At 40.7% G+C, this 17250-nt stretch overlaps 2 protein-coding genes across 2 annotated transcripts; one reads left to right on the top strand and one right to left on the bottom strand.

Annotated features, from left to right (window-relative positions):
* Nucleotides 1-4: 4 nt before the first annotated feature.
* snapc3 (small nuclear RNA activating complex, polypeptide 3) lies at nucleotides 5-7526 on the bottom strand. Its single transcript, XM_080464292.1, has 9 exons — nucleotides 7270-7526; nucleotides 6490-6573; nucleotides 6238-6316; nucleotides 5945-6049; nucleotides 5683-5832; nucleotides 4858-4940; nucleotides 3521-3679; nucleotides 523-630; nucleotides 5-446 (listed from the first exon to the last, which is right to left on the bottom strand). The coding sequence occupies exons 1-9, from the start codon at nucleotides 7503-7505 to the stop codon at nucleotides 299-301; spliced, it is 1152 nt and encodes a 383-aa protein (XP_080320418.1). The 5' UTR covers nucleotides 7506-7526; the 3' UTR covers nucleotides 5-298.
* Nucleotides 7527-9027: 1501 nt separating this feature from the next.
* On the top strand, nucleotides 9028-16648 carry LOC308110162 (tetratricopeptide repeat protein 39B-like). The gene is made up of 18 exons (XM_080464291.1): nucleotides 9028-9215; nucleotides 9778-9809; nucleotides 11478-11582; nucleotides 11681-11812; nucleotides 11908-11984; nucleotides 12254-12383; nucleotides 12502-12607; nucleotides 12942-13007; nucleotides 13128-13236; nucleotides 13360-13427; nucleotides 13545-13604; nucleotides 13714-13875; nucleotides 13966-14057; nucleotides 14132-14252; nucleotides 14335-14446; nucleotides 14552-14669; nucleotides 15165-15281; nucleotides 15455-16648. Exons 1-18 carry the CDS (start codon nucleotides 9186-9188, stop codon nucleotides 15567-15569), a joined length of 1752 nt encoding a protein of 583 aa, XP_080320417.1. The 5' UTR covers nucleotides 9028-9185; the 3' UTR covers nucleotides 15570-16648.
* Nucleotides 16649-17250: the final 602 nt, after the last annotated feature.

Raw genomic sequence — 17250 nt, 5'->3', positions numbered from 1 at the left:
GTTTGTGTGTATACATAAAGGACAAAATATATTTATTGAAATTACACATTTGCAATTGGAAGACAAATGTGTTAAACATAATTGAGATGTTTGATTTGCTTCAGATTGAAGGTGCTGAACTCTAAAGGCCATTTTCCACTGATTTGCTAAAAAAACAACGTTAAAAAAAAAAGTTTTTTTTAATGTCAAACAAGAAAACTAGGATATCAAAACGTAAACATGTTTTTATTAACAAGAGTGATAAAAAAATATAGATATAATTTGAAATAATGAGAAACGACTTCAACAGTTTATTGCATTAGTTAAATGCGCCACGGTCCACGTAGTGATAAGCCTGAAAATCCCCCAGTTTGTTGCCTTGGGCGTCGTAGTGGAGCATCCGGAAGCATTTGTCACAGAAGAGACACGGATCACTCGGGGTGAACTGATCGTTGGTTGTGACCCATCTAAAAGGAGTCAGATTTAAAAAGAGGTGATGGAGATTTAAAAGCCAAATGTATTTATTTATCTATCTTAACCCACCTGCTAATGTAGATATGGCAAACGGCACACTTCTGGGTGCAGACTCGATGTTTGTGTACGAGCAGAGGGTAGAGCTCCTTGTCCAGGCAGTCGTCCTTGTGGGCCAATCTGTGACGTGTGAAGAATGAGGAAGGCAGAGGATGAGGATCATTCCATGAAGGCTGCGAGTGGTAAGATTTGTCTCACCCGACTGACATTTCATGTGTGGTTGTCCTGCTTACGCCACCAAAAAGAAGAAAAAAATAAATAAATCCGCCTCACAGACATTTAATGCATCAGAATCTCGTGAGAGCCGTCAAAAGAGTGGGACAATGGGCTGCTTTATTTCTGAGGCTTGTAGTAACAACTCAGACACTCAGAGCATCGTGTTACCAACAGTATCACCGCTTGGATAGTAGTAGTCCGTTTATTTGTCGATGGAGGCACAGGAGCCGATTCCAGGGCGAGATGGTCGCCGTTTCTACACATGCCGAGAGAACAAGCACCCAATTCAACGATGAGATAAAGCGGCCCTGGATCGCTGCGCGGGTTATTTCGATACGGAACATTTCGAAATTCAGTTAACTAGTGAGCAACCAACTTGGACTATTATTATCCAGTTACTTCGGTCATGTGAAAAATGTTGCCTCCCGTAGTTGTTCCAATTTGATTTGGCTTTTAGGATCATTTTATCTTCGCGTCATGTGAATGCCTTCAGGTCTGATCCTCCCGACTCAAAGAAAAACACTGACGTCTCAGAGGAGTCCTCCTTCAAGCCTGCAGCCTGTCTGCACAGGTGTGTTCCTCCAGTCAGACCCTGCATGTTGGGCTAACCAGTGATGTTAAACTGACTACAAATGGGAATGCATGAGTCGTTTGTCTGTATTCATTAACACTGCAATGAAATGGCGACCTGTGCAAACTAACTAACAAGCTCAAAATAGGTATTCAGAAATGAAGGAATAAGGTGATTTTATCGAGCCGGACCAGTAGATATCGGTCAACCAAGTGGACGTGGCTCAGGTCGTTCTCCAATCACAAGGTTCAAGCTGCATTTTTGCCTCTCCTGGCCTTAAAGTGTGGCTTTTAATAGAAAGTGAGGACCTCGCGTGGCAGCTCCGTCACCATTCATGTGAATGGGTAACAGTAACTGATACGCAACGCACTACGTCTGATGCATTAACTGGATTTAGGAAAATAGTGGACATCAAAATGCTCCAATACCCTCGCAAATAAAATTTTCATTGATGAGACGGCTTGAAAAATTTGTGTTTCTTTCAGTAAAACGGCAACATGGAGTTGTTTTCGTAGCGCTCCAGGTAGAAAAACAGCCTGCAAACACTGTGTTTGTGTTCCAACATGTTTCTCAACATGGTTTAAAACACTTTTTTCTGTGTAAAACCTTCAGGGACTGTTTTCAAGAGTCTCTTATGGTTGCTTATGTGGACCTAGGGGAGTGTTGGTTGAGACTTTAATACCGTCTGCTGTGATGTGGCGACACTTTAAGTCATGCTGCATGCACGGCAACTTCTGGTCTGTTGTGTTAATGTATTCTTTACAGAAATTTTTCCTGAAGTGGCGTTTCTTGATGATAAACGAGCGCCAATCACACTGAAGAATAATATGCAAATTGATTGTCTGACTTGCAGCCGAGTCTCTCGGCATTGCTCAGTATACAGAGTTTTCAGTCTGCTGTCTTATGTTCATATATCGGCTGATTCAAAGCATTCTGGCAGAGTTTCATTAACCTGAACGGACAATAAATAATACAAGTATAAGTACCTTCGGAACTGTGTAAATATTATCAGACAAAAATGCATCAAAATCTGAGAGAAAATTGTTTTTTCCCAGGTTGATGATGAAAACAATGAATACATTCACATTTTGCAGGGATGAATTAGGCCAAAGTGAGTTCATTATATAATCAGACATCAACAAAGTGTCATTATGATCACTCGTCGAAGACTGGGAATAAAGTTCAGCATCCGAGGTTCACGAAGTAATGCAGTATTTGTATTTTATATCAGTAAATAAAGGCTGTGTTCATACAGCATTTGACTGAAGTCACACTAACCGCTGACACGGGTTCAAATCTCAAAAGCTGGAGTTTAGCGGGCCGACACCATCGGCCCACCATGCCCCCCTCATGCAGGTTGTGATGTCAGAGTCAAAAAACCAACAGATCCCACATTCAAGATTTGGACGCTCACCAGTCTGTGTCATTGAATACTTCCTTGAAAATAGCGTGAATTCCCATTAGTGAGTTTGTTCATTCATTCTGTGAAAAAACAGCTTCAATCGGGTTAGTAGTACTTCTTCAAGGATGAAGCCAGCATTTCACTCTGAAAACCCAGTTCCAGATGTTTCTCAGAAGAACAGGGTACTTTGATGAAGACGTTGATTGTAGAGGGGAAACCTATTAAGAATTGGACAAAATGCTCGACTAAACAGACCTGGAGGAAAACAGAAGACCATCTGAATGGATCTGAAAATGGCCAGAATGGCAAAGGCCCGGCCAACAATCAGCTCCAGGGATGGTGTGAAGTTACCCGTGAGTACTGTGACAATAAGATCTAATCTCTCAGCAAGAAGCCGCTGCAAAGTCCCACCGTTCAAAACAAAACAATTAGCCAAAGAACACATCTATGGGCCGAAAGAGAAACGGAGAAACATTTGGTGGACTGATGAAAGTGAGATTGTTCTTTTTTAGGTTCAAGAGCCGACAGAAAAGTTTAACTGAAATACTGAACTAAAGCCACAGTAAAGCATGGTGGTGGAAGCATTATGATATGGGGGGGGCTCTCTTACTTTGGTGTTGATTCTATTTATGGTATACTGGGGATATCTTTCCATTTTGCATATATCAAAATACCATCACATAAGTTCATGTTGCTTTATACGTAAGAGTGAGGAAGTTCACAAACACGCCTGGACTGGTGACCTGTTCCGTCTCTACGCTGCCTGGAATCGGCGCCAGCATCCTGAACTCCCAAACTAACTGCCAATGAGAAGCACTGACCTGATGTCTGTGATGATGACGAGGTGCTCGCAGTCCCCCTGGTGACAGTAGAGGTACGGGAATCCCACCTTCACCGTCAGATCCACAAACCGCGTGTCCGCCATGTTCGCCTGGCTGTAGTTTGGGAAGTTTCGGGCCTTTGCCCATTCAAGGATCACCCTGTGTCGCAAGCAGCAGGAAAAGAGGTCATACGTTAAAAGTCTGTCGCCATTCCGAGGATCAAGGTTACATGGCATTACAATGAAGTCGGGCAACCGTTGCTGGAGTTTATCTGTTTAATGGAGCCTCATGAGCTTTCCACAAGGGAGACTGAAATGCACCATGAAAGACAGAGGGTTTCTGTGAGGCGGACACCCATTCATAATCTCAATTGGATATATGACTGCAGGGAAAAGATGACTGCAACGGTGCGATTGTGGATTTTAACTGAATGTCTTAAGCCCTAATATGCCTGACACACTTTATCTGCTGCTGGAAGGTAGATGACCACAAAGCAACAGTCAAGAGTATTTTAGCGCGTAAATGGGACCTCCTGACACCTCTCCTCAGTTCTCTGTGCGGGCAGGAATCACAAGGAGTGATTAAATATCCAAGACTGAACTCCTTGTTCATTACAGCTTTAAAAGATTGACGCTGTGCGGTGGAAAAAAACCAAGATATCAAAAATAATTGCTACATCTGTACATTTTATTGTGGATTTATTTTAGGGAGTAGGTGTAATCCCAGTGGACACCATGGGATGCGACAGCACCCTGCTGATTAGTCGAATGATCCTAAATTCATTTCATGGAATTATTTAAAAGAAATCGACCGTAAGACAATTTTCTTTTTTATTGTATGATAATATACCAATTGTGGTTGTAACGTAGACATTCAAATAAAAGAATACACAATGAACCCACAGTCGACTCAAGTGACGCATTTAGCCCATTAAGCAAAAACTAACAGGCTTGGACATGGACGCCAAAACAAAGTTGTTGTTTTTCTTAAAAAGCTCTAGAATTCAAGTCAGTTCTAAACAAGACCAGGGCACCATGGAGTCCAGAGAATCTTATACAAACTGGAGCATGTCTCAGACATTTATTGATATCTATGGAAACTAGATTCTATATTTATTGAATGAAGAATGAAATGTTGTTTTTTTTTTGTTGTTTTTTTAGTTTCTGCACAGCCAATCCTTACCGATTTGAGTGTTTATTAAAAAACCTTACACCTTGAAGCAAAGGCGGCCATTCCTGGTGGTGGATGGCCGCATCTGTCCTGCACGTTTCACATTTTCTCCGGCAACTCTGAAAACACGCAGACGCTTCAGCCTTCCCAGTCGAGGTCATACTCACATGCTGATGTCCTGACACTCCGGGAACCTCATGTCATTGTAGAAAACTCCCTCAAAGAAGAAGAAGGCCGACTTGAAATGATCCTGAAACAGAATAATTCGGAGAGTTTTCATACGGATCACAGAACTCAATGAAGAAGTCATTTTTTAGTTGTGGCAAGTTATTGCGGCTGGACTGTTCTCGAGGTTTACCCTGATGCGCGACCTCTTAAACCAGAGATGGGAAACGTCAGTCATTGTGACAGGCATGCACATTCCACACTCACTTCCAGGTTGACAAATTGAGACTGAGCACATCTACCATAACAACTCATAGGAATTAAGGCAAATACAAATAATCCATTTATTCTTTTAAGGGGGGGGGGGATTTCAATCAGCATGCTTCTACTTGACACTACTATCTTGAAATATTAATAATTCGGAGTCATTTCAAGTGATACCTGCTTCAAATGTACGTAACATTACCATCTTTTTATGATTCACGAGACAAATACTTTATTGATTTTTGAAAATTAACTCCAGGAACACAAAGTATAGCAATGGAAGCAAACTAACAATTCCCCATGTCTGCGTTAGAACTCAGAGAAAGATTTATAATATGCAATTAATAGCCTTGTACAGTCCGGCAATTGAGAGACATATTGGTTCATACAATCACTGTGACAATTTCTGAGTCACATTTCTGCATGTAGGAAAATAAAAAGTTCAAAAAAAGCTTGAACAGTATATTTGTATAGAAACTTAGATACACAGTTGGGCGCAAACTCCCAGAAATAGTGCAACATCCATACAGACTGTGGATTTACACATAACCAGTCGTAGTTACTTTGCTGATGAAGTCTGGAGCCACGTCTGGGTTGTTGCTCAACTCTCCAGACGCCTGCAGGTCGTTGACACAGCAGATTGCATCCCGGAGTTCTGTCAGGAGATGAGAGCCCGTCATCAGCAGAGTCGTGTGTGGCCGGACGTAGAGAAACTGAAAGAAACGGATGGAAATTTGTCACAGAGGATGTCAGTCATCAAGTTATGCAAGGCGAAAGCTCTGCTGCAGTGTGGAAAAAGAAAGAAAGAGAAAGATGAATGCTCACTTTCTCAAAGGTGGCTGGATAGTAAACATTGATGGTTAGGATGACTTCCCCTTCAGGGACCACGTCAGTCATGGTTTCAAGATTCCTGTTCACAGTGAGACGATCCTGGAGATCACACCGAGAACCACAGACTTACATGAAGACAAAGACGGGAATTACAAATGTCTGCTGCCTTGCTTTAAACCGGCTATTCAATAGTAAATGTTAACGTTAATGTTAATGTTAAGAGGGTGATTATTACGTGGTCTCGCTACTGGACTGATGGCTCTTCTGTGACAATTTAATTAACCCACCAGTTCATCCGCGTAAAGGTCATGTCTGTTCTTGGTGACTTTTAGAGTCGCTTTGTAATCTTGCTTCTGCTTCCTTTGTCTGTTAAACAAAGAAATTAAAATAAAAACAAAACAGACGATCAGGCCGAATGTAAAAAGTGTATCAGCACATCTTCGAGAAAGCATTTTATTCTGGTTTTCTGTGACGTGTGTAAATGTAGAATTAACTATGTCACGGCAAACTAAAAACAAAACAAAAACCTTGATACTTACTTAAGTGTTTTTAGGGCGGAGTCTGGAGGTACAACATCTGGGTCTGGCTCCTGATTTTCAGGATGGCAACGGAGCGAATCGAGACTTGAAAGAACAAATGAAAGCAAAAGTGTTTCTTATCATAACTGGTCAAACAGTAAAAAGGTATCTTGAAACTTCAATTATCAAAACCTGCATTTGTATCACAGCTGAGAAAATGCTTGTTAATCCGGCGTTAGGGCCTAACGTCAGCCTTCTGTATGTGTTGAACATGTGCGATAGGGTAGACAAGTTCAACTAGCATGTTACTGCACTCTGCAGCCTGTGAGCCAGCTATCAAAGTTTAAATAATTATTGGTTTCCACTACTTTTAACACATCTGAATCCCATCATTATGTCATCGGCAATCTATAAAGCTCAATGAAGACCCATCATTGCAATATCAGGTGTCCTGCAGCAAAGAAACATCTAAAGCATGCAGGACGGGGGGGTAATCCAGGACCAGATCTGCACTAAACAACTCTGGTCATCACAATTGTGCCTGTCGATTCAGATTTCCCTGCACGTGACGTGTTGTCTCTGTGTGTTTTCCCTGTGATGGACTGTGATCAGTGACATTTGGTTGGGATCGACTCCAGTGACGCACACACCTGCAGTTGGACTAAGCAGCACGAGAGATAAATGAATTGAGTCAAGGGGAGAAAGCTATCGGTTCTTTTTTGACATATCAAGTAATGTTGTCTCAATCATATTGACTGTCAGCTTTCTGTACAAACGGTTGGCCCCACGGTGCTCCGATACCTGCACACAGACTTGAGTTCAGCCATGGTCTCCGCACCGAGCCCCATCTCTTTCGCAAAGTTGGCATCAAACGTGTCGTCGTCGCCCTCCTGCTGGTAGGAGTATTCGCTTGGCTTCAGCCTCTTCAGCCACTCCTCCCTGAACGAGCCGATGTGAAACGGTTTGGTGTTGACGTCGATGTATTCAAAGTCTGGGATGTTTGTGTCTGCAGCGTTCAGCCCCTTGGACGCCGCCATTTTTTTAATCGTGTCGTCCGCGTGGGCGCGAAGGATTGTGGGTAATGTAGTTTTAACACGAAAACTCGCCGTTTATTGTTTTATTATGAAATACAAAGAAAATAGATATTGTGAATGTCACGTTTTAAAATAGTTGTTATGTTTCAATCTCAGAATCCATGTAGTTTAGTCTGATAATTCTCCGCTGTTTTTTTTGTGACGTACACTGATAAGTTAAGTGGAAAATTCACTTTGCTGAGTTGTAAATAATAACACTCTGAATGAGGGTAGTGTGAAGAGCAACACACACAAAAAAAGATCACAACAACCTAGTTTGTGTGCAGATTCCCAGAATTGTACCTAAATTTGAACAACCCTGCCATCTTGGTTAATCAAACCGTTAAACAAGGAACAACTTCAGGAAACATTCAACGAATCACACATGATCCTCTCCACTGCCTCTTTAATTCTGGACAGATTTAGAACGTTGACATTGATTCATTTCATCTTATGTAACAATTGCTTTCGTTTCACACCACTTGTCTAAGGTTTGACTGTTACATTTACCTTCAACGCTTTGCCAGAGTTGACAGCCAGAAGTTCCTCGCTTAAGTTATTAAAAAAAAAAAAAAAAACCTTTACAAAGTTTAGAAAAATTAGAACATCCAAACTTGTAATTGTGTTTTAAACTTGGACCTGTAGTCTTGAGTTTCCACGTTACTCTGATGACATTAAATTTAAAGTGATTACAGTGGTGAGATAAAGGTTAAAGAGAAATTGACTCTTGTCAGTGAACAGTTCTAGCTACATGATTTGGGTGGTGGGGGGGGGGGGGGGGGGGGGGGGGGGCTGCTTCATTGTACAATTCAGAAGGAATCATAGTAAATAAATATTGAACTAGGAGGTGAAGTATTAATAGAATTATTTTATTAGTACATCATACTTGTGTAGTGTCATCAACATCTGCCTTTCAGGGGCAATTTATAATTCTTGGAATCTTAAATCCTTGTACCTGCTTTAGTGACAAGGCGCAAAGATTACTATTCTAGGCGGCCGTTTAATTGTATTATTATTATTATTATTATTATTATTATTATTATTATTATTATTATTATTAGCGTTGTTGTTGTTGTTGTTATTATGGTTGTTATTTTTGTTGTTATTGTTGTTGACACAAAAAGGATATCAAAACGTGCGCAACGTTCGGGAATATGTTGCTACGGCTTTTGATAATGACTCCGCGAACTGTTCCTAAATAAATCCCCTAAAAAACGGGGGGAAATTGTCCAATACAAAGTGATTGGGACCAAAGCAGATCAGCGTTTGTTGCCATGGAGACGCTGAGATCAAACGCGGGAGAGAGACAGGCACATCAAATTTCCTCTGGAATTTTCTAGTTGAATTACCTAACAAACCAACACTCATTCATTCATCTAGTCTGCAGCTCAACTCGTTCACACGCAAATCGTTCAATTTATCAAGCAGATCTGGAAGAAATGCTCATGTGCTTAAAGACAGCTCATTTCTCAGCCCGAGAGGAGGAAGGAATGATGTAACAGCGTGGGGTGGCCCGCCGGGTCCAGGCCACGCCCGAATCTCACTTTATAAATCCCCCGACAGCCAAATCCATCACTTCATCCTGATTCAGACACAGATTATCCACCACTGTAGTTGGACTGCGTGTTTTTATTCAAACATCTAATGGAGACGACAGGCAACTCGTTGCAGCTGGTAAGTTTACTTACTCAATTATCTAAAAATTAAAGTTAACAATGACTAATATGACCTTCTTTCGTTTAAAAGTTATCTCAAGTAAGATCATGAAAGGAGTGCGCTGGTGGAAAAAAAAAGTAGATTAAAAGAGATTACTTCAACTAATTTAATTTCCAAATTTAATGAAATCATCAGTTCGGGTCATTAAAGTATCGCTTGAAGAGGGGATTCAAGGAAAACATCTCAATCATCTCAAAACACCACATTATTATTTTGTATCATACAAAAAATATTATTTCAAAAATAACACGGACAAAGATGACTTCCAGCAATTTATTAACACTATTGCTGATTCATTTAGGTCTAAAGCTACATTTTCCAACATAGAATTGTATTTTTCAAATTGAAATAGTGTAATAATAAATAGAGTTTTTCGTTTTAGAAGTGTGGAGTTGTCTATTCATCAAAATGTGTTGTTCACGTTATGGTTCTGTTTCTTTTCTACTTTAAATGAATTCAAACCTTTTGGATATTCTGTCTTGATTTCACTTTTTTAATGTTCTGTCAACATTTCTTTCAGGTGAACCTCACTGATCACACAGAAGATGTAACGTAAGTTAAGACTGAATGCCTTTGTCTGGTTTATTAAAATGTCAGATTCATGACACGCTGACTACTTTTCGTGCAAAATGAAATATTTCCAATCAAACTCGGTTAAATCCTGCTTTCAGTGCAATGGCCTACTTCAAACACTAGAGATCGCACTACTTGTACTTTACTCCATCCTGGCAACAGACTCCTGGTTTTCTTCTTAACTTCAACTTTGGAGCCAGGGGGTCAGTCTGCCGTTTTTAACTAATTTAGCTTTTACCTCTATATGTCAACATCAATGACTGTGTTTCCTGATGTCTTTTTTTTCCGGCACAACCTCACTTATGTGAGTCTTCATTTATTTACTCATTTTGAAATACTGGCTGAACACACTGGACCTACAAAATGCGATTGGGAAAAAGTTAGATTTCTTTTATTATTTATATTGACAGCTACAAACATGTGCAATGAAAAATGTTCACAACTTAGAAAGCATTTGTACAAACCAATGCAGAAATGTATCCAAAAAAACACATTTATATAAAAATACAAGAAATTCCCAGGTGTATATATATATATATATATATATATGTATGTATGTATATATATATATATATATATATATATATTTTATTTTTTTCCTTCACCCCGGAAGTGTAAGGAACATCCAAATTCTCAACAAGGAGGCTCAACGCTTCCTTTAGAACCTCCTTTACTCTAGGACACACTGATGCATCCTTTAGGAAAGGAGACAAGATCATGCTGCCCCACAATTCCTTGCAGTGACAACATTTAAAGGGACCCGCTCGTCCGAGCGTTCAGGGAAACTCAGGATGGCTCAATGCAGATCATCAGTGGCGGATTCTGCTATGGGTGAAGTTGGCAACTGCCCAGGGTGGAAAAGCAGCCAGTTCCGCCCCTGCAGATTATGTTAAGTTACCAATGCAATAATATGCCTTGAACAACTTTAAATAATCTAAAACTCATAGCCCAACTATGAATGTTATGCAGATGTGGCTAAATAAGCACAGTACATTTTTTGTGCGGCCTATTCTCAGTTTGCATTGGTTATTTATTCACATGGTGGCCTCTTTTCCTTTGATTCCAATTCCAATCTTGTGGTATTGGGCCGCCGTCCCATTATGTCACCTGGTGAACGTGCTTTCCGACACTTGCCTTAACCCCGTGACGTCATCCTCGGGGTTAAGGTAAAGTAGATAGGAAAGGAACAAGGAGGAAGTATTCGGATGGACCTCCGGACTGCCAGGCGAGCCGTTGTAGTCTGCCCATTCTCTCATAGCAACAGCAATACAATTTCCCGATTGGCTGATTGGAGTGGACTTTTGACCAATAGAAAAGGAGTGTCACGTTTCTCTTTTTTTTTTCCCTCTGCCACTGATCCCAGGCACAGAATCGCTTATGTTACCGGCAATTCCTCCAGAAAACACGCGCCAACACATCAGGTTTTTAATTATTATCACAACTCTGGTTTTAAAAATGGGTTTAAAGCTTAAAATCTGCACTTCGAAGCCAAATTGAAGTCTGAGTGTGGCTGCTGCTCTCTGCTAAGCCAAGCAAATTAACCATGTGTCATGTTACGCCAATTTGCGTCAATTAACCCGAGGGCGTTAACTTGTGTTTGTCTTCTGTGATTCAGTTTTAATGTGACTTTTCACTTGCTCTCTGTAGATCATCCGAAATGGATTTGGAGTCGGCATTGAAGGAGTGCTCCTCTGCCCTCGACCTTTTTCTGAACAACAGGTTTATGGACGCACTGGCTCTTTTAAAACCCTGGTAAGTTACAGAATCTCCGACGCTTATTGATTGGTCTTCTGACTTATTAGCTGTGGGTTTGTTTTTCAAAGAGTTCGTTGTACGTTTGTGTCCTTTAGGAAGAGTCAGAGCATGTATCATGCAATGGGCTACAGCAGCATTTTGGTGATGCAGGCAGGCATGACCTTTGAGCCAAAGGACATGGATGCTGCCATGATATCACTCAAGGAATCCATGCAGACCTGCGATAAGTATGGTTTCAATAAATTAAAAAAAATAATAATAATAATTAAAAGTTAAAATGAGGATTTTAATGTATAACTACAAAGACCATTTCTTTTCTTAGATTTCGGAAGAAGGTTGGGTTAATGGAGAGCATAGCCAACCTCTGGAGCGGACAGTCCACTGAGACTCTGACTGAAGGTGAATGAACTTCTTTTTTCCCGAACAAATTGAGCAACACAATTTATTTTAACCAGATTGAAGACCAAAAATAACCTTCGTTCGGATGCAATTATTGCTGGCGTGCAAAAGTCATGTACAAACTTGTAATACAAGAATTTGCTCTTGTCATGTTGACACTAAAAGTTATTATTGTGTCAACAGCAAGTTGTCTAACAAATATTTGATAATTTATCCAAGGCAGTTCTTTTGTTTTTCATGCAGCTGTTGTTGCTTATTCTCATTGACAGAAGAGATGCATGCAGAGCTGTGCTATGCTGAAGTCTTGCTGCAAAAAGCTGCTCTCACATTCCTGGACGAAAGCATCATTGGCTTCATCAAAGGAGGAATGAGAATCCGTAACAGCTATCAAATTTACAAGTAAGACGCTGAGAGTGTGCTTGTTGTGAAGAAAAGGATTCAGCACTGACGCAAAGATGAAAACGAGATTTACATGAATGAGCGAACGTGTATTTCAAGTTGTTGACTTTCTGTTCAGGGATTGCCAGGTGATGATAAATGGCTTGGAAGACAAGAAAAAGCAGACAAGTACACACCCTCATTTCACAGGAGGTGTCAGCATGGGGATCGGGTCCTTTAATTTGGTAAGAGAACACACACACATCAGATGGTAGAAACATCAATGGGCCGTTTTTTGAGCTGCACGGAAATGTGTGCCATCTAGTGGTGAGATTGGAGTTTTGCAGAAGAGAACTTATTTCTTTGGAACAGTATGGAGATAGTTGATGTATTAAAAAAGAAACGCAATTCCAATTAGTGTAGGTAATTCTAGACTTTGAAAATATAATCTTGCACATGATTCTACAATATACAGTTTCTGCCAATGGAGCTTCAATACCTCAATATTGCAAAATGAACTGTTGTGTCCAATGAAGTAACCCTAACCAGGTGCTAATGTCCTTTTATTTTCGATACCAGATGCTCTCACTGCTCCCATCCAGAGTCCTCAGACTGATGGAGTTTCTGGGCTTCTCAGGAGACAGGGTGGGTGGCATTACTCAACAAATGAAGACCTCAGGTCTTATGACACTATTAAAAAAGTCTGACTATAGTGATGTTCGTTGTTATAAAAATATTTTTTTAATTTTTCTTTCACCCTCACAGGAACTTGGTTTGTCAGAGTTAAAAGCAGGAGCAGCGAGTAACAGCTTACGCTCTATCCTGAGTACGCTCACTCTGCTGATGTTTCATCTCTACATCACTGTGATACTCGGTGAGCAGACTTGAAATAACTTATTTGCCATCTAGGTTGAAATAGATGAATATGTAGAGAGAGAGGTTCACTTGGAGGATGATCATATTAATGATTTCTCTTCACCCACCCCCCACCAAAAAGGAACCGGTGATGGAAATCTCAGTGAGGCGGAGACTCTGCTGGAGCCCTACACTAAAAAGTTCCCTAATGTGAGTGGCGGCATGTGTAGCTTTGGTGGACCCTGTTGTAGCTGCTGCAAATGTGTTTCCTGTCCAATTTTTACTTTTTTAATCATTCTGAAATGACGCTGTAAACGTTGTTCACAGGGAGCTCTCATGCTTTTCTACACTGCCAGGATCGCTGTGCTCAAAGGGAACTTCACATTTGTGAGTAATCGTACAAAATGCAAATGTTTCCTCTTGTGAAGTGCAGTCTAGCTCATGTTCTTGGTAGAGATAGAAATGTGAAATGAAGTGGTTCGGGGTTTCTGTGTAGGCCCAGGAGAAGTTCCTGGCCTGTATTGCCTCGCAGGAGGAGTGGCGGCAGATTCACCACCTGTGCTACTGGGAGCTGATGTGGGCCTACTCCTTTGAACAAAAATGGAAAGAGGCTTATCGATATGCCAACATGCTCTGCGAGGAGAGCAAGTGGTCCCAGGTATCTAATGCTCTATTTTTACCATGTAGTCCAATTTATTTTGCCCCGTTCTTTCCCTCACAACAACCAGTTTTCTTCTTTTTCATATAGGCAACCTATGTATTTCAAAAGGCCTCCATCCTGAGCATGCTCCCAGAGGAAGAGGTTAATAAACTGGGTGAAAACGTGGTGGAATTATTCAGGTACGCAGAGGGGAGCACAGTGTCTTATCTATACAGTTGTGTGTGAAGTAAATGATAACATTTTGGGTTTGCAGGCAGGTGGACAGTCTCAGACTGCGAATTGCTGGGAAGTCAATTCCTACAGAGAAGTTTGCCGCAAAGAAGGCCCAGAGATACTCCTCCTCTGTACCTGTGAAACTCGTTGTCCCTGCTTTGGTGAGGGATTGATGGCGAAAAATATTGACCCAAACTGACAAGCCTTTATCAGTCTGAAAAAAATCCAAATTTCTCGCCACAGGAAATGATGTACGTGTGGAATGGAATCACGGTAGTTGGCAAAAGACCCAATCTGACTGAAAACATTTTGTCTACCCTGGAGAAAGCAGAAGAGCAGCTCAAGAATGATCAAAGTGAGTCAGATGGCAGAATTCATATCACCAAAGGTCATTTCAGGTAATGAAATATCAGTGGGAGCAGTTTGTGACAACTCATAAATTGCTTCGTCTCATCTGTAGACCCATCGGAGTATCACTTGGATGACCAGTGTCTTGTCCAGCTGCTGAAGGGCCTGTGTCTGAGAGAGCTGGGGCGCCTGGTTCAGGCCGAGATCTGCTTCAATCGCGTCATTTCCTGGTAGGGGTTAAGCTGCTGCTGAATCACATAACACAAATGGAGGCTTACAAGTCAACTTTATTTTTGGAGCACGTTAAAACAACTTCAGCTGAAGCCAAACTGCTGTACATACATAGGCAAGAATCTAAAAAGAAATTAGACAAAGCACGCAAACGGTAAAATACAATAAAAAGGTTGAAGTCTCAAATTCTGGGAAAATGCTCAGTGGACATTAACGTCTAACCCGGAAACAATATATTCTGAACAGAAGGGGAAGTTTGGAATAGAGATGTTATCTAAGAACTTATCAAATGGTACATGCCACTATTTAGGTGCTCTTTATATTGCATTGAGCTATTGGTATTCAAAAAATGTTTTTAAAGCAAGTCACATCAGATAAATGTTAATAGTAAAATGTCTGATATTCAATTCCAAAAATGCATTATGTACTGGACGGTACATGAAAGAAATTAATTTTCCTTTTCTTGGTCTTTTCTTTTTTCTTTGTAATAACAGTGAGAATGATATCAGGCATGACAACTATCTGGTACCATTCACCATGTATGAGCTGGGTCTTCTCTACAGACAGAAGGGTGACATCAGCAAGGCAATCACTACCATTGAAAATGCCAAGTAAGTTGTTTTAGCCTGTTTACTTCCCAAGTTAGTACTGTTTAGATTACCTGGGATTAATCACTTGAAGGGAGTTTTCTATATAGTGGAGGACTGAAAGAACCTCCAAAAGTTGCCTTTCATTCTTGTGGCACCTCCAATGATACACTGCTAATGAGCTTTCTGATTTATAGGATGAACTACAAAGACTACAGCATGGAGTCAAGACTACACTTCCGCATCCATGCGGCACTCAACACCATGGGCTCCTTCGCAGCTAAACTTCCTCCCTCACGTACGCCAGCTTAAACGTTCCTGCAGGATGAAACTTGAGAACAAAGCCTAATGCAGAGCCTCCTTACTCCTTCTTTGATAGTGCTCAAAATACTCCTGTGATTCTTTACAAGATAACAGGGCAGATTTGTTAGATTGTCATTCAGTGGCCTCACCTGATGACTGACATTAGTAACTTAGTAAGGTGAGTTCATTTTATGAATCTAACAATTATCCTGGTGGAATGTGTAAAGAACAAATATTCCAGGGTTTAATATAAACAACATTCGTTCATCTTGAGACAAAGAAAAAATGTTGTCTGATACTCTTTCACTTGTATCTGAATACAAAAGTATCTCACGATTGTTAAGTTTAGTCAGTCTCCAGATGAAAATGTCTTCTTGTAAATATCTTTTCTGTGGTTTCTTTTCTGCTTCCCCATGGTACAGGATGCCTGTCAATGGGGGGTCTCTATTAAGGTTGTACAAGCGAGATCATTTGATTTTTGTATGTAAATATAAATGTACTGTTCTAAATTGTGAAAGTCTGGATAAGCAAAAAATACACAAGTCTGGCTAAGCTTTGTACCAAAACCAAATGAATAAATAAAAAATCTGTAAATTGACTACCAGATATCAGTCAGTGAGAGGAATGAGCAATAAGGAAACCACTGGATTGGTTAAATGAACTTGGATGGTCTGAGAGAGAGAGAAACTGTCAAATTTAAGGAAAATGCAAGTCCATCTGTGCCTTCAAACCTCCCCTGGTGGGAGATTCAGTTGGGAGGGACTGACGCATGTTATTACCTACTCAAACATGAAAAAGAATGATGCGAAACAGAAGGTTTTGGTAAGTTATGCCCCCACCCCTTTTTTTTTTTTATTATTCTTTTTGGCTTTATCAAAAACCCACCATGTTAAATCGAATATCATCTTGCCTCTTTTCTCCATTTCGTTCATTGGAGCACAATCTGTTTTGGGTTGGAGTTTTTTGTTTTTTTTTACACACTGCGTATACTGTGTATCAATCACTTGTTTTTTTTTGTTCTTGCATATTAAATGGAAATATTAGTTGGTTACAATAAAGAAAAATGTGAGTACATTGTTGCTGAGCCTATGTTGTATACTGTCATTGCGTAGATATTCATGGAGGGATCGTTTGCGAAAATAACCACAGACTAACACACAAGGACAAAAGACACTATCCATCAGGCCCAGAGTGGCTAATTGAGATGACCGGGACAATTCCTGGGGGGCCGGTCAGATGTTTGGACGTCACTAACTTGCGCCGCTGTCGCATTATGATGTCACTAAGTGAAAGTGCGGTCCGACTACCACACTAACGTGATCACCTTTCACTAACTACTTTAGGGAAGCCTTCTAACACCTTTCCTTAACCCGGTGACGTCATCGACGGGGTAAAGGGAAAGTCTATACCGCGGAGAGCGGTGCTCAGAGCGGTGCCCAGCCACCAAGAAGAATGGCTAAAACCAACTACTGGACGGAAAGAACCGAATCCCTAAACCAAAAAGGTGATTGCCTTCCAGTTTCTCTCCGTTTGTGCTCTGTTTGCTTGCTTTACTTTTAGCTCCTATTGGCACCTGTTTAGTCATGGCTTCTCCCTCCTCTCCTATTTTTTCCTGCTCCAAATGTCAGATGTTTAGCTACACCTCAACCTCAATTACTGACTCAGGGACCTGTGAAAAGTGTAGCTTTAT

This window comes from Lipophrys pholis (genome assembly GCF_963383615.2).
Source record: "Lipophrys pholis genome assembly, chromosome: 5".
NCBI lineage: Eukaryota > Metazoa > Chordata > Actinopteri > Blenniiformes > Blenniidae > Lipophrys > Lipophrys pholis.
The sequence above is the reverse complement of the archived record's forward strand: the minus strand, read 5'-3'. Positions and strand labels throughout refer to the sequence as shown.